Source organism: Coloeus monedula (genome assembly GCF_965178545.1).
Source record: "Coloeus monedula genome assembly, chromosome: 12".
NCBI lineage: Eukaryota > Metazoa > Chordata > Aves > Passeriformes > Corvidae > Coloeus > Coloeus monedula.
This window is the reverse complement of record NC_138792.1, coordinates 18,951,175-18,976,820: the sequence shown is the minus strand read 5'-3', so window position 1 is coordinate 18,976,820 and position 25,646 is coordinate 18,951,175. Positions and strand designations below refer to the sequence as shown.

Here is a 25,646-nt window from a genome sequence, read left to right as displayed (position 1 = left end):
CAGGGCTGGTGCCTGTGCCAGCTCAGGGATGTGCACTCCTCTGGGTCAAGGAAAAATGTACTTTTTAAAGCTTTTTGTGAAGAAAATAAGAAAAAAAAATAGAAATTTTGGGCCTGTGCTGACCCTACAGGAGAGCACAGCCAGGGGGGTCGGGCTCTGCTCCCAGGGAGCAAGGGACAGGACAGGAGGACACGGCCTCGAGCTGTGCCAGGGGAAGTTTAGTTGGATATTAGGGAAAATTTCTCATGGAAAGGGCTGCCCAGGACAGTGGTGGAGTGACATCCCAGCAGGGATTTAAAATCCGTGGGGATGTGGCACTTTGGGGACATGAGCAGTGCTGGCCTTGGCAGCGCTGGGGGAACATCCTGCAGTGCTGGTCCCTCAACCCCCTCCCAGGTGCTGTTTGGAGACGGTCACTGCTAATGACAGCTGGACCCCCCTCCAGCCCCTCCTTGTCCCTAACCCTGTGAATGGCACCGAAACCGCCTTTGTTCCCCTCCCCGGGGGGCAGGACTCGCCGCCACCGCTGCTACAAAAGAGGTGGTGGGGCCGAGCAGCCCCAGCCCTGCTCCCAGTCCCTGTCCCGGTCCCCATCCCAGCCCCATTCCCGGCCATGGGCCGCCCCGCCGCCGCTGCCACCGCGCTGCTGTGCCAGCTGGGCCTCTCCGCAGCCATCCAGTGGCTGTGAGTAGGGATCTCCCCCTCCTTGGGGCTGCCCCCGGGTCCCTCGGGGCGCTGTGGCCCCTCGGTGACGCCCAGCTCTCCCCACAGCGGGCTGGCGGGCAGCGGGGTGGCCTGGAACGAGAGCCAGCACTGCCGGCTGCTGGTGCCGGAGCAGCTGCAGCTGTGCCGCCGGCACCTGGAGGTGATGCCCAGCATCGTCCGGGCCGCCCGCCGGACGCAGGCCCTGTGCCAGCGGAGCTTTGCGGACATGAGGTGGAACTGCTCCTCCATCCAGCGTGCCCCCAGCTTCGGCCGCGACCTGCTCACAGGTAAGGGATGCTCCTCCGGCCGTGCCGCCGCTCCCGCTCTGCCCCGGGGGAAGCCCGGGCTGGCGGCGCGTTCCCGGGTGGCTTCTGCCTTGGATTTCTGTTTTGGAGTAAATACCCTGCCTTTACGCGGTGTTAATCCTGCGTAACTTCCATCTGGGGGAGGTGACAGACGGGAGCTTCTATTTCAAACAGCTGCCAGGGCTCCGAAAGAAGCGGGGGAAGAGGTGGGGATACAGGCTGGACACGGGCAGTGCAATAGGGGGGCCACAGGTTAAAATATAAAAATGGGGAGGCTTCGGGTTTATCCTGATGCAAGGTGAAATAAAGAAACTCCTCGCACTGTGAGATGTGTGAGAGAAGAGTCTGGCTGGGCGGGGAGGAAGGAAATACCCCTGTTTTCTCCGCAGGAACCCGGGAAGCCGCCTTCGTGCACGCCCTGGCAGCAGCGGCCGTGGCCCAGGGCATCGCCCGCTCCTGCGCCTCCGGAGAGCTCCCGCTGTGCTCCTGCGGCCCCGGCCCCTCCGAGCCCCCCGCGCCCGGCTCCCGCTGGGGCGGCTGCGGGGACAACCTGAGCCACGGCCTCCAGCTCGGGGCCGCCTTCACCGAGGGCTCCGCCGGAGCCGGCACCGGCGGCACGCCCGGGCTCAGGGCGGTGAACCGGCACAACGGAGCCGTGGGACGGGCGGTGGGTGCGGGGCCCCCGGGGCTCTGCAGGATGGGGTGGGGGATATGGAGCCCACCAGGGCTGCTGTAGTCTGGGATGGGGTGCATGAGCCCCCCGGGACTCTGCAGTGGGTCACACAGAGGGGCTGAGCCCCCTGGGACAGACGGAGCCCAGCACCCCTCGCAGCAGGGGCAGAGGTCCCTGATTTAAGGCAGCAGATGCCAGCCAGGTTTTTGAGATGTCCTGAACATCGGGAGGCAACTAAATGGTTAAAAAGTGTGTCAGCAGACACCCCCCACTGCTGCTCACCCCCAGACGTCCCACACCCTTTCCACAGCCAGCACATCTGACACTTCACACCAGTACTCACAGTTGTCTGACACCTCACACCAGTACTCCCAGTGCTTCTTTCCACCCTTCTCACTGGAAACACGGCTCTTCCTGCCCCTCTCCACTGGGCTCCCCTGTTCATCCAGTCTTTTTGCTTCCATCCACTCCTGTTCCCCAGGTGAGGCTTGGGAAGCCCCCAACCCTGCTGTCAGCTCCCATAGGAAGTTCCCCAAGGATCAGGTTCTTATCAGAAGGGATTGAAGCAGGGTTGAGCCCCTGATCACCTCCTTATATTCAGCTCTGAGCTCTTCCACCCCTTGAAACTTCCCATGGGTGTCCTTGGGAGTCAGTCCCTGGGGTTTGAGAGGCAAACTCACCTGTTTCCCTGTGCTCTGCAGGTGCTCAGGGACTCCCTGGATACCAGGTGTAAATGCCACGGGGTTTCAGGCTCCTGCTCAGTGAAGACCTGCTGGAAAGGGCTGCCAGATCTGGATGAAATCGCCTCTGACCTCAAATCCAGGTACCTGGCAGCCCTCAAGGTGACCCACCGGCTCGTGGGGCCCAGGAAGCAGCTGATCCCCAAGGAAGGGGATGCCAGGCCAGTGACAGAGATGGACCTTGTTTATCTCATCAACTCTCCCGACTACTGCACCCCAAACCCCCAGCTGGGCTCTCTGGGGACACAGGACAGGTAGGAAGAACCCAGCCTCTTGTTCCAGGAGTGCCTGTACCGCTGGGTTTGAGTGGCCTGGGAAGCTGGCGTGGATGGGCTGGGGTGAGCCTGCAGCAGATCCCTGCATCTCCGAATCTCTGAATCCCTGTCTTGTGAGACCCCACCTGCACTGCTGGGTCCAGGTCTGGGGACCCCAACACAAGACAGAAACTGGACTTGTTGGAACAAGTCCAGAGGACACCACGGAGCTGCTCCGAGGGCTGGAGCCTCTCTGCTCTGGAGCCAGGCTGGGAGAGCTGGGGGTGCTCACCTAGAGAAGAGACGGATCCAGGGAGAGCTCAGAGACCTTTCCAGAGCCTAAAAGGACTCCAGGAGAGCTGGGGAGGGACTTGGGACAAGGGATGGAGGGACAGGACAAGAGGGAATGCCTTCCCACTGACAGGTTTAGATGGGATATTGGGAAGGAATTCCTGCCTGTGGAATTGTAAGGATTGTGAGGCCCTGGCACAGGGTGCCCAGAGAAGCTGTGGCTGCCCCTGGATCCCTGGAAATGTCCAAGGCCAGACTGGACAGGTCTTGGAGCACCCTGGGATAGTGAAAACTGTCCCTGCCCATGGCAGGGGTGGCACTGGGTGATCTTTAAGGTCCCTTGCAACCCAACCGTTCCATGATTCCATGACCCTGCTGCCTCCTGCTCTGGGCACGCCAGCTCTGGGAGAGGCCAGAGCCTGGGAGGGCAGGTCCCCAGGTGCCACATCTTTCCCCAGGCCGTGCAACAGGAGCTCCGTGGGCAGTGACAGCTGTGACCTGCTGTGCTGTGGCCGTGGCTACAACACCTACACGGAGGAGGTGACGGAGCGCTGCCACTGCCGCTACCGCTGGTGCTGCTCCGTGGTGTGCAGGCGCTGCCGGCGCAGCCTGCAGAGACACGTCTGCAAATAAGGAGGAGAGCTCATGCTGGCACCCACCAGGCACAGCTGAACACCAGGAGCCCATCCCAAGGGATGCCCCCTGCAAGGAGGAGGCTCTGCAGGAAGCCTTGTCTCTCGTGGAAAACCTCAGACTGAGAGATTTTAGGAAGCCTCTGGTCCCCTCCAACCCAGACCTCAGGGCAGGACAAAGCTGCCCTCCTGCAGCTGGTCAGTGGCCAGCCCTCTGTCTCCAGCTGGGAGAAGCCATTGATCATTCCACAGGCCCCTTTCTCCTGGGGGAACGGGGACCCTGGGCTGCCATTGTCCCTTTGCAGGAGGATTCTGACAGCGGCCTGAAAGGCAGGAGTGATGGATGGGAGGGGTGGAGTTATCCACTGGGACAAGGCTGCAGGGATGGAATGCTGCTTCGGGTGAGGGGGTCATGGGCAGCTCCTTTGGGAACAGGATTCTGCTGTGGGCTCATCCAGGATGTTCCTCCTCAGGGGAAAACACTGCTCCAGTGCCTTTTGCAGCATCTCATTCGCATGGAGATGGTGCTGCTCTGTTGATGGCAGAGACACCAGGGACAGGAGAGGTCCTGGGGGCTGCCAAAACTGGGCAGCCTGGCAAACCCACACCTGACCGTGTGTTGACAGCCCAGCCATGGCATCACTGTAGCTTCTGTCCCCACGTCGGAGGTGGGAGCCCACTCACTCAGTACGTGAAATTCTCATGGCTTGTCCTTCCTGCCCCTCCTTCTGGCCCACTGAGGTCTTCAGCCCACTCCTTCCACCCCTCAGGGCCAGGTGTGTTGGAATTCTGGCCTGGAGAGGGGACACGACTCCAGGGCCTTGGGGAAGCAAGAAAGAACCTTTAGTCTCTGTACTTCCTGTAAGCGGGATTCTGGTGTGGGATTTTAAATAAATATGTTATAAATATGTTATAACTCTCTGTGCCTTGTTTTCTAGGACAATCTTTCCTTCCCAGCTGGTCCTGGAGAAAGAGAGGCTGTATCCCTGTGTCCATACGTTTCCTTACACATATCTGAGGACCAGCTCACTTTCAACTTTCTGCTTCTCACTGGCCTAGATTTGCCTTTAATTACAGATCGCTGCCAGCCTCAGCTCCTGTTTTATCCCCTGCTGCCTCAGGTCTCCAGCTGCCTGGGAACTGGCTGCCTGGGATTCAGGGCTGGTGCTGGAAACTGCAGCAGTCCAGGGTTAATTTCTGATCCTTGGGAATGCGGGCTGGACTAGCCAAGGGTGTGTGTGAACAGCAAGGGGTTGGGAGTCAGGGATGGGGGCTCCCACATTTCCCTTGGCGGAATCTGGCCAAGAGCTTGGATGGGATGAGATTCCTGCTTTTGCAGCCTTTGGAGAGGAAGGGTGAGGCCAAACAAGTGCTGGAGAGACTCCACAGCACCAGGAGGACAGGTAAGTGGGATGGGAATCTTTGTGTGGATTCCTGCAGCTCCCAGAGAGCTCCAGCAGCTCCGCTTTATTTTTGGTTCCCATTGACTGGAGTTGGCCGCGCTCAGCCCGAGCCCAGCTGGGCGATTACTCATTTCCATATCCATTCCATCATTTTTAATGGTCTCTGCTGGGTCATGGAATCAATTCATGAGCGTTTCTTGTAAAACATCCCCTCCCCTTAATGTGCTCCAGGTTTCCGTGCGAGCAGGGAAGGAGTCGGAGGTGGCTCGAGAGGATGCAGGGGCTGGAAGTTGAGCCCGAGCTCAGGGAGCGCCAGGAGGGAGTTAACCCTCGTTATCAGTTGTTAATGTGCCATTGCCTGGCTCTGCCCGCTGCCATCTCCCTTCCCAGAGCGCCTGGAAAACCGCAGCTGCCCAAGGCCGAAAGCTATCTCGAGTTTTCCCTTTAAAATGCAATTAGGGGTCAGTGCCCGGCATTCCTCAGGAAAAGGAGTTGCAGCGGCCAGGCTGCAAAACAGCCGCAGTTTCTGTGTCCGGAGGGCTGCGGGTACTAAATTAGGATTGCTTCGGTGCCTTCCCTCCATCCACCTCCCAGCGCATCCCAGATCACAGGGAGGTGACACCGGCAGGGGTTGCGGACTCCGCCGAGCATTGCAAAACGAGCTGGTGAGAGGAGAATAAACCGGGAAGGATCTTGTGCAGAACTCCAGCCAGGAGGGTGGGAAATGTGATTTGCATTTGGTAACTACAAACACGCAGCGCCTGGGGGAGAGGAGAGGAGCCACAATAGCAAGGAATGCCCAGGGGAGCCGTCGGGATCCCTCCTAGAGAGGTCCCGTTGGAATTTCTGCCTGGGAAAAAGGCAGGGTCAAGTGCTGAATATGCAGAATCCACTCCTCCTCTCCCTCCTTGACTCCAAGCCCGACGGGGAAGAGCTGGGAAAAGACTGGAGGTGTCACTGTGCAGCCGGAATCCTGCGGGAAATGGGAAGGCGCCGGAATTAGTTGGAGAGTGCAAAGGGTCAGGCTGGCAGGGGGTGACAGCTCTGTGACAACGCTCCCAGTGGGAGCAGCTGGGATCCGGGCCCACACCTGGAATTAGCAGGGATGTGAGATCTGCAGGGCTGGGAGCATCCACCAGGAACCGGCAGCCAGAGGGTGGATGCGGTGGGAATGATCCCTGCGTTTGTCCCAGGGGTTTTAAGGGAGTAACCTTGGTGTGAACGTGGTTATTTGTTGCTGGTCAAACTTGTGCAAACAACAAAGTCTGGAGGAAGGCGAGTGCTTTTCATGGATTCTTTTGATTTTGCTGTTAAAACACTGATTTATTTATTTTTCCTTTTAATTCTTTATTCGTTGACTATTATAATATTATAATTGAATATTATAATATTCATACTGCATAACTCATTCCAGGAGGGTAACCTGAGCAAGGGCAACAAACTGATTGTAATTAAATATTTTGGAGGAAGGATGACTCTGTGTTCAAGGATATGTCGGGATACCTCTTCCACACAGCCCTGGATTGCAGCTCCCACCGGAATGTGGATCAGGACCTGCACCTGCTTTCCCTTGTGCTGCTCACAGAGCTGAGCCAGAAGGAGGAGAAAGCCCAGAAAGGGGCTCAGCTGTGGATCAGCATCTCACGGAATCCGGGAATCCTGGAATGGTTTGGTTTGAAGGGATCTTAAAGCTTATCCAGTTCCACCCCCTGGCACGAGCAGGGAACCTTTCACTAGCCCAGGTTGCTCCAAGCCCCATCCAACCTGCACTGCTGGGAATATTTGGGGGATGTTGCTGTGACCTTTGGGATGGTTGGTCCGTGCACCATCACACCACAAGACACACACATGAGTAAACGCCCGTATTTAAGGAAAAACCCTTCCCTCTCTGTTCTCCTTTATTCCCGGGCTGTTCAGCAGTGCTGTGGTGCTCTAAGGATGACAAACAAAAACAGGGATTGTCCGTGTGGGGATCTTCAGCTGAGGGACAGGGACAAACAGGGGTGAGTAAGAGCCATAAGACCCGAGGGGGATCCAGCTGCAGCCTGAGGAATTTTGGGTGTAGCTGGAAGGTCAGTTCTGAAAGGGGCTGCAGGGGGTGCGGAGGAGAAGCAGCTCTCCGTCCCTTGGAATTATGGAATTCTGGGATGGTTTGGTAGAAGGGACCTCAGAGCCCATCCTGTCCCACCCCCTGCCATGGGCAGAGACACCTTCCACTAGCCCAGGTTGCTCCAAGCCCCGTCCAGCCTGGCCTTGGACACTCCCAGGGATGAGGCAGCCACAGCTTCTCTGGGAATTCCATTCCAAGGCCTCCCCACCCTCACAGGGAAGGATTTGATTTCTCCCAGGCTGGGCAGCCATTCCGGTGAGGAGGGAGCCTTGGGACTCCCTGCTCTGCAGAGCAGACACTGACGTGGCCATGAGGCACCCTGGGACTGCCATCCCGCTGGGAATATCCAGGAGATCCTCCCATCAGCCCAGACCTGTGGCCAGACAGGTTTTGAGGACCCACAGCGCTCCTGGGCTCTGTGAGTAACAATTTATTGCACAATCTGACACAGGCATGAAGAAAACAAACAGAATAAATCATAAACTGAGTCATCCTCAGAGGCTGAGTTAGAGTTACTCAGCAGTAACAAGCAGTAGTAGTAGTTCCTACATCCATACTTTGCTCACAGACAGGTCAATCACCTGCATTTCTAAGGGAAATAATCTGCTCCCAAAAACACAGATTTAACCCTAACCTGCCTGATGCCTGGTTGAATTTTAGAGATTTTAGGAGCGAAATAGATGAAAAAGAAAGGAGAAAGGTCGCATGTCCCACTTGTTCTGTAGAAAGAATAGAGAAGAATGGGAAGGTGCTGTGCTTAAACAAATAAATGTATATTTATTGACATCCAGCACTGCACTATCAAGGATCTCCACTGTGTACACCTTTTGTACAGCAGGAGAACGAATATTTTCTGCCAATTTATCTTAATTATCCACATTTTTTCCCACTTTCCCAGACTCCATCCCAGTGCTCCCTGCCAGGACCCGTGCGAGTCCGTGCGCCAGGCAGGACCTGGCAGGGAAAAGAGTGGAGGCACTCGAGGCCTGTGAGCGGCCCCGGCCGCGCCGAGCCGTGCCTGCCCGCGGTGCCCGCCCGCCGCGGGGGTCCCGGGGGGCTCCACGGCCGCGGGGCGAGCGCGGGGCCAACACGGCGCCCACGGGGCGGCTGCCCCTCAGCCTGCCCTCACCAGCATGGCGGCACCCGCGTCCCGGCTGTGTCTGTGCCCTCCCCAAGAGGGCGCCCCTCGTTGTTCTAGCACTGACCTCCCCAAGATGGCGCCTCATGTGGTTGTTATGGCAGTGACCTCCCCAAGATGGCGGCCGGGGCTGGTACGGTCGCTCCGGATCGCGCCGGAAGTGGCGGCGGCGCCGTTCCCGGCCCATGATGGCGGAGGCGGGCGCGGGCGGCCCCCGGCTGGCGGAGCTGCTGGCGCTGGGACAGCGGCTCTGGGACGAGCTGGAGGCCAGCACCGAGCCCTCCTCGGGAGCCCCGGCCGTGCAGGAGAAGGTGCGACAGGGGCTGGACGCGCTGCAGCGGGCGGCGGCCATGGTGGCGCAGCTGGAGCTGTTCAGGTGAGCGCAGGGGACGCGTCTGAGGGGGACAGGGAGGGTCCCCGGCCAGGGCAGAGGTAGGGCGGGAGCGGGACAGAATCCCAGAATCACTGAGGTTGGAAAAGATCTCCAAAACCATCGAGTCCAACCTGTGGCCGATCCCCACCTTCTCACCAGCCCAGAGCACCGAGTGCCACCTCCAGACCTTCCTTGGACGCCCCCAGGGATGGGCACTCCAAACCTCCCTGGGCAGCCCCTGCCAAGGCCTGACTGCCCTTTCCATGCAAAAATTCCTCCTGCTGTACAACATGACCCTCCTGTGGTGCAGCTTGAGGCCGTTCCCTCTCCCCCTGTCCCTGTTCCCTGGGAGCAGAGCCCGATCCCCCCGGCTGCCCCCTCCTGTCAGGGACTTGTGCAGAGCCACAAGGTCCCCCCTGAGCCCCCTTTGCTCCCCCAGCTCCCTCAGCCGCCCCTCACAGGATGACTCCAACCTATTTCCCATCTCCATTCCTTTTCCTGGACTCCCTGGTCTCTCTCTCGCAGCGAGAACGAGGAGCTGGAGGAAATCGCCTCGGCCGACCTGAAATTTATGCTGCTGCCGGCGCTCCTGGGAGCCCTGACGCTGAAGCAGGTGGACCTGAGCAGGAGAAGGGAGCACCTGGAGACTGCCCGGGAGCACTTCCTGCGCTTCCTCAGGCTCTGCAGGAACTACGGGCTGGGATCTTTCCAGCTGGCCCCCGGCACCTCCAGCGAGGAGGGAGCCGGGAGCCCCTCGGCCCCCCGGGACCCTGCCCAGCCCAACCTGGTGGCCATGGCCATGAGTAGGACAGCCAAAATTGAAAGGTGGGTTCTGTGCAGTGGGAAGGGCTTTGGGAATGGGTCTGGGAGGAGCGGGAGCCTGAGGCAGTGCAGGGTTGGACAGGGAAGAGCTTCCCTGGGCATTGGAATAATTTGATCATCAAGTGCTTATTTTAAGAGATGCAGCTCATTGTTTAATAGGTAGGGCTGGAGAGGGACAGAGTCTCCAGTTTCTGGTCTCTGAGGAAAACCTGCTCAAAAACCTATAATTAGCTCTTTAATCTTTAATAATTAATTTTACCATTAGTTATTTAATCACTGCTGGCAGCATAAAGACTTCCAAACCGGTAATTTCCTACCAGTGGGTTCATTAGAGCTTGAAAAAGAGGTGGTTGGTGCCTTTGGTGCTTTGGTTGGGATTTTGGCCACTGAATTGCTCATAGTGGCAACACTGGGAGGTCCAAACTGGGCTGGACCTGCTTAAATTGGATAGAAAAACATAGCAAAACACGATTTATATTCTAATTGGGAATGGTTTCTTGTTTAGAATTACTCTTTTATGCTCCTTGTCCTCTCATCTCCCAGAGGTTCTTGGCTCTTATTGTTCATTCTCCAGGTGACAATAACTGAGGGCAGGAGGACACAAGGATTTAGTTTGGAAGTGTTCTACAGGAGTAGTTTCCCCTTTACTAACTAATTCCTGAAAAAGTAAAAATAAATTTAGCTTAGAAGTTTGTTATATAGGGAGTTCTCCCCTTTAATAACTAATTCCTGAATAGGTCAAAAAGCCAAAATTATATTAAAAAAACCACCTGCACACACAAAACCACCTGAGACAGAAGTTGGAAAAGTGTTTTATTCTCTTTGTGTGACATGGAATCAATTCAAACCAGCCATTCTATTGATTTTTCTCAGTCCTGCTTTCTCCAGGAGACTGATGTTTCCAGTCTTGCCTAATTTTACCAGGAAGGTTTCAGTTTCCAAGGATTCCTCAATGTTTGGGAGAAGAATAAAACCATCGAGGCCCCTCTGAATTTAATGTTATTTTACAGCTGCTTTTAAGAGACGGGAGAGGCTGAAATTCCAACAGGAACCATCACAACCTCCCATGAAATTTTGTTGAACCTCTTAGAAAGGGTGGTAAAGACTCCAAGGCTGGGCTGGGCCAGAGAAAAATGATTCCATGATCTGATTTTGCTGTGTTTGAGCCAGATACAAACAGAAGAAGGAGCTGGAGAACAAATTGGCCTCCATGAGCAGCTCCGTGGAGAGCGGCACGGCGGATGAGGATCAGATCCGGAAGTTTTACATCCTGCAGATCCAGAAATGGATCGGCACCAGCCTGGAGGAGACTGAGAGCATCGAGCAGGAGCTGGTGATCCTGAGGAGCAGGGATGCAGCCAGGCAGGTGAGGGAGCTCTCCTGGAATCTGGGTGCTGCGGGATGGGCATGATGGGATGAATCCCAGAGGAATTCAGTGGCAGAGTTGGAGCGACTTCCCAGCTGGAATTGGGCTCGATCACAACATGAGCTGGTGGGGTTTCCTTCATTCAGAATTCAGAGTTTTGGGTTGGGTTCTGCTGCCACATGTTTCTCACAGTCCTGGCCTTCTGGAATGCTGGAGCTTGGAATATCGGAGCTGAACTGGGCTGTGCAAAGGCTTTTCCTGGGTTCTGCAGATCCCTAATTCTGAAGACCAGTTGAACTGGGGAATTAAAATAAGACCCTTGTGGTTTCTGTCAAGCCTCCACTCCTGGTCTGCAGCGTGTCCGGGTGTTACAGCCCTTTTGGAATGACATTCCCACAGAACTGCAATCCCTGTGCAGAACGTTGTGTCCAGGATTTCTGTGACCTGGGATGTCTGCTGGGAACAGTGGCTCCTGATGTGCTGGCACAGCCCCCTGGCAGGGCTGCTTGGGGGGGTCATTTTTGGCACTGCGGGACTCAGCTCCTCCGAGGTGTCCTGGAGATGCCGTGGAATGACGAGCTCGGAATGCTCCACTGGAGCAATGAACAACATTTCGTGCTCTGCTCTGAGCTCAGCCCTGGCAGCTCTGCTCTGACCCCAGCAGGTGGCACAGAGACACAGGAAGTGATTCCTTTACAGGCACAGTTGGAATTCCTGAGTTAAACCGAATTCAGGCCTGGATTGTCCATCCTGGGGTGTTGCTCTGAGAGCTGAGGTGTTTCTCCTCTACCAGAGCTTTAATGACTTGGGAGTGGGAAGCAGAGGGGGAATTCTCATCCCCACAATTCCTTGGTGACTGTTGTTTGCATCCCAGGCTCCAGCAGGTTTCCGCGGCCCTTCCCGGCCAGCCAGACCTCCATTGAAACCCTTCATCCTCACCCGGGATGCTGCTCAGGCCAGGTATGGATTGGGATTATCCAACCACACTTTGAGGCAGGACTCTCATGTCGAGTCTGAAATATTCCATCAAGTGCAGAAATCCAGGTGGTACCTTCATGTCTGCATTTCTGTTTGTGGCACCCTGAAATCCATGCAGGAATTTCAGCACCTGAAGCACAGAATGGGATAGAAACCAGGTTTCCTGTCATGGCTGGGACATGATTTATCCTGAGCTTTCCATGTATCTGCTTCAGTTCCCAGGGGTGTCCTGGGGACACCTTCCCCTATTCCAGGAGCTCCAAGCCCCATCCAGCCTGGCCTTGGACACTTCCAGGGATCCAGGGGCAGCCACAGCTTCTCTGGGCACCCTGTGCCAGGGCCTCCCCACCCTCAGAGGGGAGAATTCCTTCCCAAAATCCCACCTAACCCTGCCCCCTGTCAGTGGGAAGCTATTCCTGTGTCGTACCACTCCAGGCCCTCTCTGGCTTTACCTCAGGCATGGGAAGGCCACAGTTGGGTCACTCCAAAGCCTTCCTCAAGCCCTCCTTGTGCCATCCTTATATCCTTAGCACAGATTGGATCGTGGAATAGCCCTGTGCCTGTGCTCCTGCTCATTCCAGGGGATTCCATTGCCTGGTTTTGCCTGGTTCTGTCCCACTGCAGGGTGTTTGGAGCTGGCTATCCCGCGGTGCCCTCCATGACTGTGAATGACTGGTACGAGCAGCGCCAGAGGCAGGGAGTTGTGTCCACCCCTCAGAGGGTTCCAGGTATGGAACAGAGATGGGAACAGGGGATTTGGGAAGCCTCTTGAGGGGGTGGGCAAACAGGGATGTGTGCAGGGTATGGAACACCCCTGTCTGTGGAAGAATTTAAGCTTTATTAGGAAAACAACTGGGTTAGACTGTGCTTGGCCTGTCCAAGACCAGGGTGGATGGGGCTTGGAACAACGTGGGATAGTGGAAGGTGTCCCTGGTGGCACTGGATGGGCTTTAAGATCCCCTGTGACCCAGCCCATTCCATGATTCCCACTCCTGCTGCCTGGCAAGCCCAGCTTCCAGCAGGGCTTTGAGGAACCTGAATCTCCTCCCTGTCCCTCCACTCCAGCAGGTGCAAGTGATGAGGAGCTGCAGAAGCAGCAGCAGGAGACACAGGAGGAGGAGGATGATGAAGAAGCTCTTCGGAAAGCTCGGGACTGGGACGACTGGAAGGACACACACCCCCGGGGCTACGGCAACAGGCACAACATGGGCTGATGCTCTGGCTGCCAGCAGGGCCTGGAGATCCTGGGAGAGCAACCTGGAGAGGGAGGAGGGAATACAGTGTACATAGGTGGAGCATCCAGGAATTGCCTGGATGGGCAGGGGACAGGATGGCAGGAGGACATGTGACCCCTTGCTTTGGTTCGCATTCCATGTCAGACTGGGGGCACTGGTCATGCTGGGGGGGTGCCCCAGAGCTCTGAGGGGCAGCTCCAAAAGGGTCAGGCTCCCTCTGCCCTCCCAGGTGGAGGCAGCCTCCAAGGGGAGCTCCATGGATTTGGAAACTGCTCTTTGTATTGTGGGTGGATGTATTTATTTTTTTTTTCCTCTCTATTTTAAGCAAAATAAACTCTCTTTGTGCTGCCTCGTTCTTGTTGTGAAATTCCCTTGCTCTTCATCCCGAGCTTTTCCAGAGGGTGAACCCTGGACTCTCTCATGGAGCCCACAAGGGACAGAACTGGGACAAATGGTGCCATATTCCAAGACAAAGTAGTCAATGTGCTTTGAAACCCTCTAGAACAACCCCTGAAGGGGGAAAAACTCTCTGGATCCCTCTGGCACCATTCCTGACTGGGGGAGTACAGGATGCATCTGTCACTGGGTGCTGGCACAAGACAGGTGTGTGCAGGGCGGTGAGGAATCACAGCTGGAAGCTCTGGAAGTGCCCAGTATGGGCTGGTAGCTGTGGACGGACTTGTTCCAAACCTGGTAAAAATACTGGGATGGAAAACGAAACTTGGCTGGTGCTTTGTGTCACCTGGAGCAGTGTCACCTGCACGGCGCCTCCTTACCCTGGGACACTGGGATTCTGTGACAGTTTGGGGGTTTTCCTTCCAATTAGCAGGATTTGGGCACAGCTGGGCTGCAGGAGAGCTGCAATCCCTGTCCTCGGAATTGATCCTCGCCCAGGAAGCCTGCAGGGAATACGGTCCTTTAGTCCCAGGTACTGAGTGTCTACAATTCACAAGAGGGGTTTGTGGGTTCCAAATCTCCCAGGAAACGTTTCTTACTTTCCCACCACAGCCCTGTGGGTGTGTTTATCCCTTTCCTGCACTGATGCTAGCCAGCAATTCCTGGGAGCACCTCTGGAGAGCTGGATCTTGAGAAGCAGCTTCAGGGACTTACTCCCTGTGGATTCTCACCATTCCTTGGGCTGTTGGCCTGAAGCCCCACCTCAGTGCTGACTCTTTGCTGCTCCTATTTCCCTTTCTCATCATTTTCCCCTCAATCCTGGGCTGGAGGCAGAGTGCCCATCCTGGGGCTGGGAGCAGCGGGAATGGTCTGGTGGCTGTGCAGCTTCGGGATGATATTTTTGGGTGGCTCTGGGGCTGTCACACGGCAGTGTTTGTGACATACCCCAGCGTGGACGGTACCATTCCCAGGGGAATGCAGCAGTACCGTTCCCAGAGGAATTCAACCCCTGCCAGCACCGGCAGCCGGGATTTTCCAAGGAGCGGCAACCACCCAGCACGGCAGCAGCGCCTCACCCTCGGTGTGACCCTTCCAGCTCCTCTCCGTGCTGCTAATCCCAGCTGGAGCAGGTCCCCTCCCCTCAGCAGGGCCGGTGTTCCTCTGGTCACCTGGTTAAAGCCTCTGGACACACAACCCGGCACCCTCTGATTGCCCAACTCACCTTTCCAGCCACGGCACCACGGCGCTCCTGCCACCATGAAAACCATCATCGCAGCCTGCTCCCAGAATCTCAGCGGTAAGAGATTCCCATAGCGGGTTGGGATGGTTCCTGATTCTCCAGCAATGCGGGGAGCTGGTGGTGGTCACTGCTGTCAGCTTGCTTGGGAGTGCTGAGGAGAAAGGGGGTGTTGGGAGCGATTTGGGGATAACTCCACAGGAAAACTCACAGTTGCTCCACAGGGATGAAATTTCGGATGACATTTGGGAACGTTTCACACAAGATGCTCCTGCAAATTCCAAGTGTTGGGTTTGCAGAGGCTCCTGTTGCCGTGGATGGGGCCGGCAGCAGAGCCCTGGGGTGTTCTGTGTCTGTGCTCTGGACTTCCATGTAGCTTTTGGAATAGGAGCTGAGAGAAGGATGTTAAAAAGCAACTGTTTGGTGGGCACAAGTTTGCCTGGAAGAACTCTGTGTCTTCCCTGGGAAAAAGAAGGGACTGGATTCTGCAGGTGGCTGGGATTTGGGGGATGTGGGGTGAGTGGAAGGGATCTTTCAGAGCCCAGCATGCTGCATGGGAGAAAGGAACAAAAATTCCTCACTGGAAAAATCCCCCATGGGCCGGAGATGGCTCCAGTGTTTAATTTATTTCACTTGTCCCATTCCTGGTTTGGATTGAGCTGGGAAGAACTGAAACTCCACCAGCTTCCTCATTCAGTGGCTGGTGGTTCTCCTCTGATCCGGGGGTCCCTGGCTTGGGGAGCCACAGGAACAGGGCTGCTGCCATGTCCCCCTGATCACCTCTCTGGCCAACATGCGGATTTGGGGTTGCTTTCCCAAGAAAACAAGGTTCTTGTGACACTGGGGTGGTCTCGGCGTGGGGGACCTTTGGCCAGGTGCGCTGTGCTGGCAGGGCCGGTGCCTCGGGCCCGTTTCAGGGAGCAGGGACAGGGCCGTACCTGGAGTTTGGATCCTGGCTCCCAGCCCAGGGAGGTTAATGGTTCACCAAGGTCGGCTGGAGGGAAGGGGTGGCAGGGGGAGCGGAGTGGCTGCGCTGCCAGCAGCGTGTCCCTGTGGGGACACAGTGGGATGGCCACCCCCGGCCACCCTGGCTCGGCCTTGCTGCTGGCCTTGGCACTTGCTGGGGGTGGTGCCTCCCTGCTGCACCATCTGAGAAATCCCCAAATCTCCTGGGACCCTGAACACACCAAGAACGGCACGGGAATGGTCCTGTCCTTGGGGAACTGGGCATTGAGCGGGATGTGCCGCTGCTCTCGGCCCCGCTGGTGCACGGAGCTGTTGGGTTTGGGGGTGCCCAGGTGTCCCCTGCTCTGGGGACAGCCTTTATTGCCCAGGGCCACCTCCTGGAATGGTCCAGAGCTCCCTGGGGATGAGCATCTTCCATTCCACCCCCCACATCCCATCCCTCCTCACCTAGCTGCTCATCCTTCCCATCCCACCTCCCCCCCGGCGCCCCTGGGTGCTGGCCGGCAGCCCGGTGGCCCCGCCCGTGTGCGAGCCGTGCTGTTTTGGGCGGCGGCCGTGTCCCCCTCTCCGCAGGCAGCCGGGCCAGCATCCAGACTGCCCTGAGGACGCTGCTGGCCGTGCCCTGGCCCTCGCAGCGCGACGTCCGCTCTGCGCTCCAGCTCCTGGCCGTGCTGCAGTGGGTGCTCAGCTTCCTTCTGCTGGGTGAGTGAGTGGGGGGCTGCGGGGGGGTCCCAGGGGGGCCACACACCCGCTCACCCCCTGCCCGGCTCCCGCAGGGACCGTCAGCCTCCTGCTCCTCATCTACCTGCTGTTCACCAGCCTCTGGCTCGTCCCCGTGCTCTACCTGGCGTGGATCATCTTCGACTGGGACACGCCGGAGAAAGGTGGAGTGTCCGTGTCCCCCCTTCCTCCAGCTTTGCAGCATGATGGGGGTGGGGTCCCCCTTTCTCCGGGTTTCTCCCAGAAAACGGGGAGCACCGCCCTGCTCCTTCCCCTCGCTCCCCCATCATCAGCACCACGGTGGGAAGCGGGATGCAGCGGCCCGCGGGGAGCGTTTCCCTGGGATCCTGCTGCCCGCTGGGCTGGGCTGGGCTGGCCGTCATCTCCTGTGGCCCCTCCCGGCTTCGCAGGTGGCAGGAGGCTGCCGTGCCTGCGGCGATGGACCGTGTGGAAGCACTTTCGGGATTATTTCCCGGTGAAGGTACGGCCGGGACGGGATGGGACCACCCAAAAGGCGGTGCCACCGTCACGTCCCCGTGACCCTTTTTGTCGCCGCAGCTGGTGAAGACACACGACCTGTCCCCCAGCCACAACTACATCATCGGCTCGCACCCCCACGGCATCCTCTGCGTCGGCGCCTTCTGCAACTTCATCACGGGCTCCACGGGCTTCGAGGAGCTGTTCCCGGGCATCCGCTCCTTCCTCACTACGCTGGCCGGGAACTTCCGCCTGCCCGTGTTTCGGGAGTACCTGATGAGTGGGGGTGAGCGGTGCCTGCCCTGCCCAGCTCGGGTGGGGCTGCCTCGAGCCCCTGCCCGCCCCTCTCTTGCCCAGCTCTGCCCGCAGTGCCCATGGGCAAGGGGGTGCGGGGGGCTGATCCCTCTGAGGGAAATACGGGAGGGATGGTGCTCCTGGGAGCAGGCAGGGCAGGGATGGTGCTCCCGGGAGCAGGCAGGGCAGGGATGGTGCTCCCGGGAGCAGGCAGGGCAGGGATGGTGCTCTGCCTGCACCGTGCCTGAGCGACACCTTCACCTCGCACCCTGCCTGCACCTTGCCTACACCCTGTCTGCACCCCTCCTAAACCCTGCCCTCTCCCTCCACCCCGCCTGTGCCCTCCCTCGCCGCTGTGCCCACCCTGCCCTCACCGCTCCGCCCGCCCCCTGCGCTCCCCTGCCCGCTCCCTGCCCGCAGCAGGAGGAGCCCTTGCACGGTCCTTGCGCTGCTCCCACCAGCTCCCATCGCTCGGGGGGACCCTCGGCGGTCCCTGTCGGGTGCCCGGGCACTGCGGTGCCACAGCCCCAGTGCTCCGTCCCGCCGCAGGGCTGTGCCCGGTGACCCGCCGTGCCATCGGGTACCTGCTGTCCCAGAAAGGCACCGGTAACGCCGTGGCCATCGTCATCGGCGGCGCGGCCGAGTCGCTGTCCTGCCGGCCCGGCGTCACCACGCTCATCCTCAAGAATCGCAAGGGTTTCGTCCGCATGGCCCTGCGGCACGGGTGGGTCACGGCTGGGTCACCGGCACCGCCACCCCCGCGGATCCCGGGAGTCCCCAGCACCCCGTCACCACCCACCGTGTCCCCTCCTCAGGGCCTTCCTCGTCCCCTCCTTCTCCTTTGGGGAGAACGACCTCTTCCGCCAGGTGGTCTTTGAGGAGGGCAGCTGGATGAGGAGCATCCAGCGGCGCTTCCAGAAGATGATGGGCTTCGCTCCCTGCCTGTTCTACGGCCGTGGCCTCACCTCCAGCCGGTCCCACGGCTTCCTGCCCTTCTCCAGACCCATCACCACAGTGGGTGAGCAGCGGGGCTGGGGGTCCCCAGGGTGGGGGGTAAGGGGACACCCCACAGTGGGTGGTGCTGGAAGGCATCTCCTGGGTTGTGTCCCCAACAACCCGGGTGTGTTGCCACCATCCTGACCCGTCTCCTGCCAGCAGTGGGGGAGCCGGTGGCCGTGCCCAAGGTGGAGAACCCGAGCCGGGAGCTGGTGGACCGGTACCACGAGCTCTACATCCATGCCCTGCTCAAGCTCTTCAAGGAGAACAAGACCAAGTATGGGCTGTCCGAGTCAGACGAGCTGCACATCCTCTGAGTGCCACCAGCGCCGGCCCCGTCCTGGCTCACGAGGGCTCTTGCAGGGGGAATTTCAGCCAGCCTGGCATGGGGGACATGCGGGGTACAGTCCCCACTCTGGCCCTCTGCTCCTCCGACCTGAGCAGGAGGTGGGAGGAGAGGGGAAGCGAGGGGGAGATTGGGAAAGGCTCCCTGCTGCAAGGGGTTTGGAGGGGCTGTGGGTGACACAGCTGTCCCCTGCAAGGGGCTGGTGTGGGGCTGGGGCCAGCAATGGGCACAGTCCCCCTGGAATAACCAGGTCACCACAGGCTGAGGGAGGGGCTCTCATGGGAGCAGGGATTGATGTGGGGTCTTTGGGGTGGCATCCTGATGATGAGTGGGACCAGCCTGGGGGGACAGCCCACCCTGGGGTGGAAGGGGGACACTCCTGGGCTTGGGGACCTGTGGATGTGGCTTGAGCCAGGACCACGTGGCCCTAGATGAGCCTTTCCTGCCATCTCCATACCCAATACAGATTTCCAACATCCCAACTACTGCCTGTGTGTGTTCCAGAGGTTGGGATTGGCAGCGCTGTGGTCGTACACCTGCACTGTCCATGTGGGTGCCCTTGTCACTCAGCGTGTCCCCTCCCTAGCAGTCCTATCTCCAGCTGGGGCAGTGTTTGGCAGGGCCCTTGCACCGCTCAGGTGCAGCCAAGCAGCTCCCAGGTGCACCTGGGCCACGTTGGATATAATGGGAGGTGAGGGGCAGCTCTTACTGGTTGAACTGGGCTCAGGAGGGAGGTCTCCTGCTCTCTCTGCTCAGCGGTGAGTGAGGGGCTCTCTGGGTGGGACAGGGATGTGGGGCTGGGATGTGCCATCCCTGGGGCCCTCTCCTTGCCCTGGACAGCTCTTGTGGGATGTGGCTGTGTGTGACTGGTGCAGTGGCTGGGGTGTGACACCCCAGTGACACTCTGGGTGCCCCTTTCTTAGGCACAGGCTGGCAGGACTCGCAGAGTGTGATGGGGACAGCCCCTCCTGGGGCTCCCCATGTGGGGACAGCTCTGTCCCTGTCCCATCCCTGCCAGGCTGGCGTGGGAGAGTCAACAGCACTGATACCAATCTCAGAGCGCCTCTCTGCGCAGGCACTTGGTCAAACAAAAGGCCTGGGTAAACATTTGAGGAGCAAACACCCATAAAGGGAAATTCCCAAGAACCTTCCTGTAACCACAGGAGCTCCGGCTCATCCCTCTGGGCCTGCCCCAGTGGATTTTCTCTGGGGTGAGGGTGAGTGTCTTGTCCCTCTTCCTTGTGCTGAAGGGAGAACCAGGCCTGAGTGTAGAGAGGGGAAGGGCCTTTATTTGGGGTCATGGGCAGCAAGTGCTCCAGGCCATGTCCCTCCCCCTCTGCCAAGGCCAGCAGTGTGACAGGGACATCTCTGACAACCTGCCCAGCATGGGCTCTGTCCCCAGGTTCAGTCTGGTCCCTGCGTGTCACCACTGAGTCATCTGGAAGAGCTGTGTCTGCACAGCGAGGCACCAGTGTCCCTTCTCTTTAGTGACTAGTCAGCCCCTTGTGTCCCCAGGAGTGTCCTGGAATGGAACACCAGCCTGCTGCCCCAAAAGAGCCTCCTCAGTGTTCTTCCCATTCCCATGAGTGCCCAGTGGCTCTCCTGCCCTGCCCAGCACCAGCACCCTCCTCCCACAGGATCCTGGGGCAGGGCTGGGACCAGCCCACGGCCTCCAGCCCTCAGCCCTGAGGGGCTGGGCAGGGGCAGCTCAGGTCTGGGGCCCTGGGGGTGCCCACACGGGGCCCTGAGGGGCTGCAACTCCTGGAGCCCAGGGCTGAGGTTACAGGATCCCCTCAGCACCCGTCTCCGCTGCGTGCGGTCCCGGTCCCTCGGGTGCCACTGGAGATGTGGCTGCCATCCGTGATGTTGTCTGTGAAGGGTGACACCAAGGCCACGCCCAGGGTGGGCACGGGCCGGAGGCGCTGGGCAGCCCCGCGGCGCAGCCACCCCCGGTACTTGTCCCCGGCCATGAAGTACAGAATGGGGTCGAGGCAGCTGTTGATGCTGGCCAGGGGCCGCGTGACCTTGTAGGTGAAGTTGATGATGTTGAGGGTCCGGCAGTCGGCCTGGAAGTAGCGGGAGGTGTAGTAGAGGGTGCGGGTGATGTGGAAGGGGACGAAGCAGATGGCGAAGACGACGAGCACCACGATGATCATCTTGATGGAGCGCCTCTTGTAGGAGGGCATCCGGAGGCCGGGGCTGGAGAAGTTGGACTTGCAGAGCCGCTTGGCCATCAGGCAGTAGCACAGGACGATGATCAGGAAGGGCACCCCAAAGAGCAGGGCCATGACGGAGGAGCTGTAGTGCACATAGTGGTCGAACTCCTCGGGCTTGGTGGTGTCGTGGCACAGGGTGATGTTGCCCTTGGAGCTGGTGGTGACAAAGATGAGGTTGGGGATGAGGCAAATGGTGACCACAAGCCAGGCAGCCACACAGATGATGCGGGCCTGCTTGGTCTTCACCCATTTGAGGGAGCGGATGGGGTGGCAGATGCCCATGTAGCGGTGCACGCTGATGCAGGTGAGGAAGAGGATGCTGCTGTAGAGGTTGGCGTAGAAGAGGAATCGCACGATCTTACAAAGCCCCGTCCCAAAAGGCCAATTGTTGCGGTCGGCGTAATAATAGACCAGGGTGGGCAGGGATAGGACGTAGAGCGTGTCCGAGAGGGCCAGGTTGACCATGTAGGTGGTGGTGGCGTTCCAGGGCCTCATCCTGGAGATGAACATCCACAGGGCCCAGGAGTTGAGGGGCAGCCCCACCACGAAGACGAAGCTGTAGGAGACGGGCAGCAGGATGAACTTGAACTCCTCGTTGAAGACACACTTTGCCTCAGGCTCCGCCGTGGTGTTCCCTCCCAGCCAGGGAGCCGGCGTCGGTGTCCACAGGGCAACTGGGAACGTCCTCACTGGAGCAGCCATGTTCTGCCAGCCAGACCTAGGGAGCAGTTCATAAAAGCACACTAGTCACTGATCCTGACCATTGTCAGGCACGAAGCATGGAAGGGAGCCAAAGCTGCCAGATTTTCTCCCCCTCCAGGAGCTCCGGCCACTTTGATGGTTCTCTGGTTTTTCTCAACTCGCGTGTTCGGGCCTCGCTGGGAGCCGGGGGGGCTCTCGGCAAAGCCTCCCCTCCGCAGCCCCTGCACTGACACCCATTAATCACCCGTTAATCACCTCTTTGAGCCGGCGCAGGGGCGGCTGCGCCACGCGGAGCCGGGAGCGGGCCGGGGACGCAGCTCCGCGCCGGGGACAGAGCACCACGCCGGCCCCGCCGGGCACAGCCCCACGGCTGCCGAACAATGAGACCTTGACGAGCACCAGCAGCCCCCGGCCGGGGCCAGCGCAGCCTCTTGGAAGCTGCCGCAGCCTAATTGGCACCATCCTGACAATGCCGCTGCTCCCGAAGGGCTCCTTGGGAGAAGAAAGGCGGGAGGAGAAGAAAGGCTTGTCCGGGGGAATGCTGTGACCCAGAGAAGTCCTGCAGGGGCTGTTAAAGGAGCCTTTGGGAGAGTGTCCCTGGACAGCGAGGGGCCGCCGGGTGCTGTCCATAGGGAAGGGATGAACTGAGCCCTGTGGAGAGGAGCTGCTGGAGCCACGTCGCAGCTCATGGCAGAGCAAGTTCAGAAGGCCGGCAGGACATTCCCTCCTGCAAGCATTAGGATCAAAGGCTGGGATCTGGGAACTCCTGGGAAGTCGGCATGAGGACAAGCTGTCAAAGTTCAGAACTCTCGAGGGAAAAGGGAGGTTCTGCCACCACCATGGTGTCCAGCAAAGGACTGGTGAGGGCTGCCTGTGCCTTGACCACACCCTACACCATTCCTGGTGAAACGATTCCTCCAACCGAGGATGGATGCTTGCATGAGTAACCGGAGAGCAGGAGCTGCTGTGCTGCTGGTGGAGATGAGGGTGTAGCCAAAACCATATTTGATGGAGAGAATGCTGCAGCATCTTCTAGCTCCCTTTGTTCAGAGCTCACCCAGGAGGTGACAGGCACCAGGACAGAGGAGGACTCGGGGCTCAGGGATGCACATTGGCTGGAGCTGGTGCTACAAGGTGGAAGGACATGTCCTCTCAGGCTCCTTCATCCCTTGGCTCCCTCATCATCCCCCTCCTCTTTCCCTTTGCCGTGAGGATGAGCAGGCTTCTCCCAGCAGGAACATCCCACAGGGTGTATCTGTGGGATCATCCCTGCCACGCCCTGCCTGCAGAGACACCCGGGGTTGACAGAGGTACTCATAAATGACTCAGCAGGCAGATGGGACAGCGGGGCCGGGCCCCTCCAGCGGCGCTCCCGGGGCTCTGTTTGAGTTGCGGGCTGAGCTCCAGGCCCACATCCAACACCCTGCGGCTGCTGGCCCACCACAGCTCCCGCCGTTATCACAGGGATGAGTTCAGAGAGCAACAGGCAGGTCCTGATCAAATATTAACAGTGGGGAACAACTTGGTTTGTTTTCCCAGAGCCAGGAGGGAAAACAAGCGGTAGGAAAACCTGAGATTGCAAGCGAGGTGCCAGTGGTGGTCCTGGCCCAGCAGCCACATGTCCCCAAGCTGCTGAGGACATGAGGGACCAGGAGAATCAATTTCCTCTTCCAACCTCTGAGTGCAAGGGAGCACAACGCCCTGAGCCTGACCGGAGTGGAGCTGCTGCAGGTTCAGTATCCAAAATCAGTATCCCTGACACAGGTCACCAAACAAGTAAGATATGGAGAAGACAGTAAATAAAAATTAACTATCGAGTGTGAGAAATGCATAGGGAAAAATCCTGAGCAGCTATGGAGTGTTGGACTGCTCAGAGGAGAGCACAGGCACCCAGCTTCTGGCAGCTGATACAGCCTGAGCGCAGTCAGCAGTGGGATTTAACCATTCCCAAGCACAGTCCTTTGAGGATAACCCCCGAAAAAACAGAAATGCAGAAGAAGATGACATTTGGCAAGTTATATCTCAACAGGTTTCTTGCTTCCTCATCTTAGTCACAACCAAAATCAGTGATTGAAATTACTGATTCACATCAGTCCAGCCTGAGGACACATCACCACCAGCCCCATTCCTATTCCTTGCAGACATTCCAAGCAAAACTATCCTTGGCCGTGGGTTTTTGAGGAGGGATCGAGGTGTGAGCCAAGAGTTGGAGCAGGAGATGGAAGGCACTGCAGGAGAAGGACGTGGAGCTGGAGAGATGGAATGTCCTGCAGGAAGAGGACTTGGAGCAGGGAGATGGAAGGTGCTGCAGGAAGAGGTGGTGCTCCTGTTCTGCCCGTTTTGTGGATCCACAAGGAATGCTGGGGAATCCCTTGCCCATGACAGACACATCCCCCCATGGTGCCTATGGACTGGCCCCTGGTGTTCCCCAGGAAGCAGCCAGGGGTCCTGGAAAACACAGCAGTAGCCATGGGCCAGTGGGAAGGGGCAGGGGCCAGCCATGGGGCACACGTTGAGGGCACGTGATGCCCTTGCCACAGGAATGGCAGCTTTTCCCCAGTTCCTGGTCCTGCAGACATGCCCAGCCAGAACGGTCCTTTGGCCCCACCGGCAGCACCAGTCCTGGTGACATCCAAGGGTTCCCCCAGCCCTGGAGATTCATGGAGATGTTGGAAAGGCTCCAATAAAATGAATGAGTGGAACAACACCAGAGCAGACTCTGTCCCAGAGCCAAAGCCCTGCTGGTAGGACAGGATGGGAATCGTGGTGTTGGGGATCATAGAGCAGCAGGCAGGAGATCGGAGAGGGGAGTTGAGAGTGGATTTTGGAGCAGCTGCCAAGGGATGGGTGAGCCTGGGACTGGCTGCTGCTGGAGCATGGGAAAAACAGGGCTTTTCTCCTCGACTAAGCCCTTGGAAATTGCAAAACAAGGGGAAATTATGCAAAACATCCTGCAAAAGGACCCTTGTCCCTAATCACCACGTGGTTGATGCAGCCAAAGCCCCGGCACAAGGGGATGTGACCTAATTCCAATCCTTCCCTTCGCCTGGAAGAGCAGCCAAGGCACGCTCTGTCGGGACACCTCCCCGGGGACACCAGTAGGGTCGGGCATTTCCCTCGCTGTCCACCCCATCCCCTGCCCCGAGGTGACCCTGGGCAGGGTGGGGTTGAGGGGTCCCTTCCACCCTTGCTGGGCTGTCCCTGTCCCCCTGGGAATGGGCAGGAGCCCATGGTGTCAGGCTGAGCCATGGCAGCACCAGGGCAGCTTCAGCCCATGAAGAAACAGAGATTTGGGGGATGGAGAGGAGGATGAAGGAGAGGAGGGGGCCACACCGGGGAGGATGAAGGCCCTCGGTGACAGAGGAAGGAGGCGGCGTGTTAGAGAGGAGGCTGTACAGAGGGATTTGAGGGTGGCGGAGGGCTGGTGAGAACTGGCTGACCCCACCCCGCACCCATCCAGCCCTGCAGATCCCACCTCTGTCCCTCGTCCCCGGAGCCCAGCTGGGACTGCGTGACCATGGCAGGGCTGTCCCGGCTGTCACCAAACAGGGGCTGTCCCGGCTCACCTGCAGACCTGGGCGGCTCTCAGGAGTGGGGCCCCCACGGGGACAGCCTGTTCCCCACGCGGGACGGGGCCATGGCGGGGGCTGCGGGCGGCCCTGGCCGTGCCCTGCCGTGCCGAGTGTGCCTGCTTCCCGCGGCCGGGAGCAAAGTGCCCAGGGAAGGCAGGGCTGGAGGCGGGCGGAGGCGGAGGCAGGAGCTGCCGCAGGGCTCAGCCCCACTGCGCTCCCATCCCTCTGTTGCCCTCGCAGGCTTTGGGCCACCTGCAGCCCCTGGACATGGAGCATGGTGGCCTCTCCCGTGGGGTCACAGCCCTTTCCCCAGGAGGACCACGGCCCCTCAACCACGAGGGCATAGCCCCTCATCCTCGGGCACCGTGTTCTCCCGCCCGTGGCTACCACATTCCTCTCCACCCACGGGGCCGTGGTCACTCAACCACGAGGTCCATAGTCCCTCACCCATGGGTTGTGTCCCTCAGCCCATGGGGACTACGGCCCCTCACTCATGGGTCCCTCAGCCACGAGGGTCATAGCCCCCCATCCCTGGGTCCCGTGGCCCCTCGGCCGCCCCAGGGCAGCCCCCCTGCCCCGCTGGGTCCCTCAGCCCGCGGCGCTGTCCCGCTGGCCCCCAGCCCTGCGGGGCAATCCTGAGGACAAGGTGGCCACTGCCACCTTGAGGCCAGCCCGGGCATCGTGTTCCCAGAATCGGGG

At 59.0% G+C, this 25,646-nt stretch overlaps 4 protein-coding genes across 5 annotated transcripts; 3 read left to right on the top strand and 1 right to left on the bottom strand.

The window, feature by feature from the left end:
• Positions 1-613: 613 nt before the first annotated feature.
• LOC309577332 (protein Wnt-11b-like) lies at positions 614-3,601 on the top strand (the record flags this gene model as incomplete). Its single annotated transcript, XM_082289271.1, has 5 exons — positions 614-684; positions 772-992; positions 1,400-1,677; positions 2,385-2,677; positions 3,427-3,601. 5 exons carry the CDS (start codon positions 614-616, stop codon positions 3,599-3,601), a joined length of 1,038 nt encoding a protein of 345 aa, XP_082145397.1.
• A 4,832-nt stretch (positions 3,602-8,433) lies between these two features.
• On the top strand, positions 8,434-13,380 carry IGBP1 (immunoglobulin binding protein 1). The gene is made up of 6 exons (XM_082289673.1): positions 8,434-8,627; positions 9,150-9,449; positions 10,617-10,812; positions 11,687-11,772; positions 12,415-12,518; positions 12,856-13,380. The coding sequence occupies exons 1-6, from the start codon at positions 8,437-8,439 to the stop codon at positions 13,002-13,004; spliced, it is 1,026 nt and encodes a 341-aa protein (XP_082145799.1). The 5' UTR covers positions 8,434-8,436; the 3' UTR covers positions 13,005-13,380.
• Positions 13,381-14,678: 1,298 nt separating this feature from the next.
• On the top strand, positions 14,679-21,179 carry LOC309577611 (diacylglycerol O-acyltransferase 2-like; the record flags this gene model as incomplete). 2 transcript variants are annotated; one of them, XM_082289749.1, is made up of 9 exons in its annotated part: positions 14,679-14,718; positions 16,198-16,326; positions 16,401-16,508; positions 16,755-16,825; positions 16,903-17,107; positions 17,665-17,839; positions 17,931-18,133; positions 18,274-18,388; positions 21,161-21,179. In XM_082289749.1, the coding sequence occupies 9 exons, from the start codon at positions 14,679-14,681 to the stop codon at positions 21,177-21,179; spliced, it is 1,065 nt and encodes a 354-aa protein (XP_082145875.1). The 2 variants fall into 2 exon arrangements, with proteins under 2 accessions (XP_082145875.1, XP_082145874.1); XM_082289748.1 differs by lacking the exon at positions 21,161-21,179 and having other exon boundaries at positions 18,274-18,428.
• P2RY4 (pyrimidinergic receptor P2Y4) lies at positions 20,251-21,390 on the bottom strand (the record flags this gene model as incomplete). The annotated part of the gene is made up of 1 exon (XM_082289751.1): positions 20,251-21,390. Exon 1 carries the CDS (start codon positions 21,373-21,375, stop codon positions 20,251-20,253), a length of 1,125 nt encoding a protein of 374 aa, XP_082145877.1. The 5' UTR covers positions 21,376-21,390.
• Between the last annotated feature and the right edge of the window lie 4,256 nt (positions 21,391-25,646).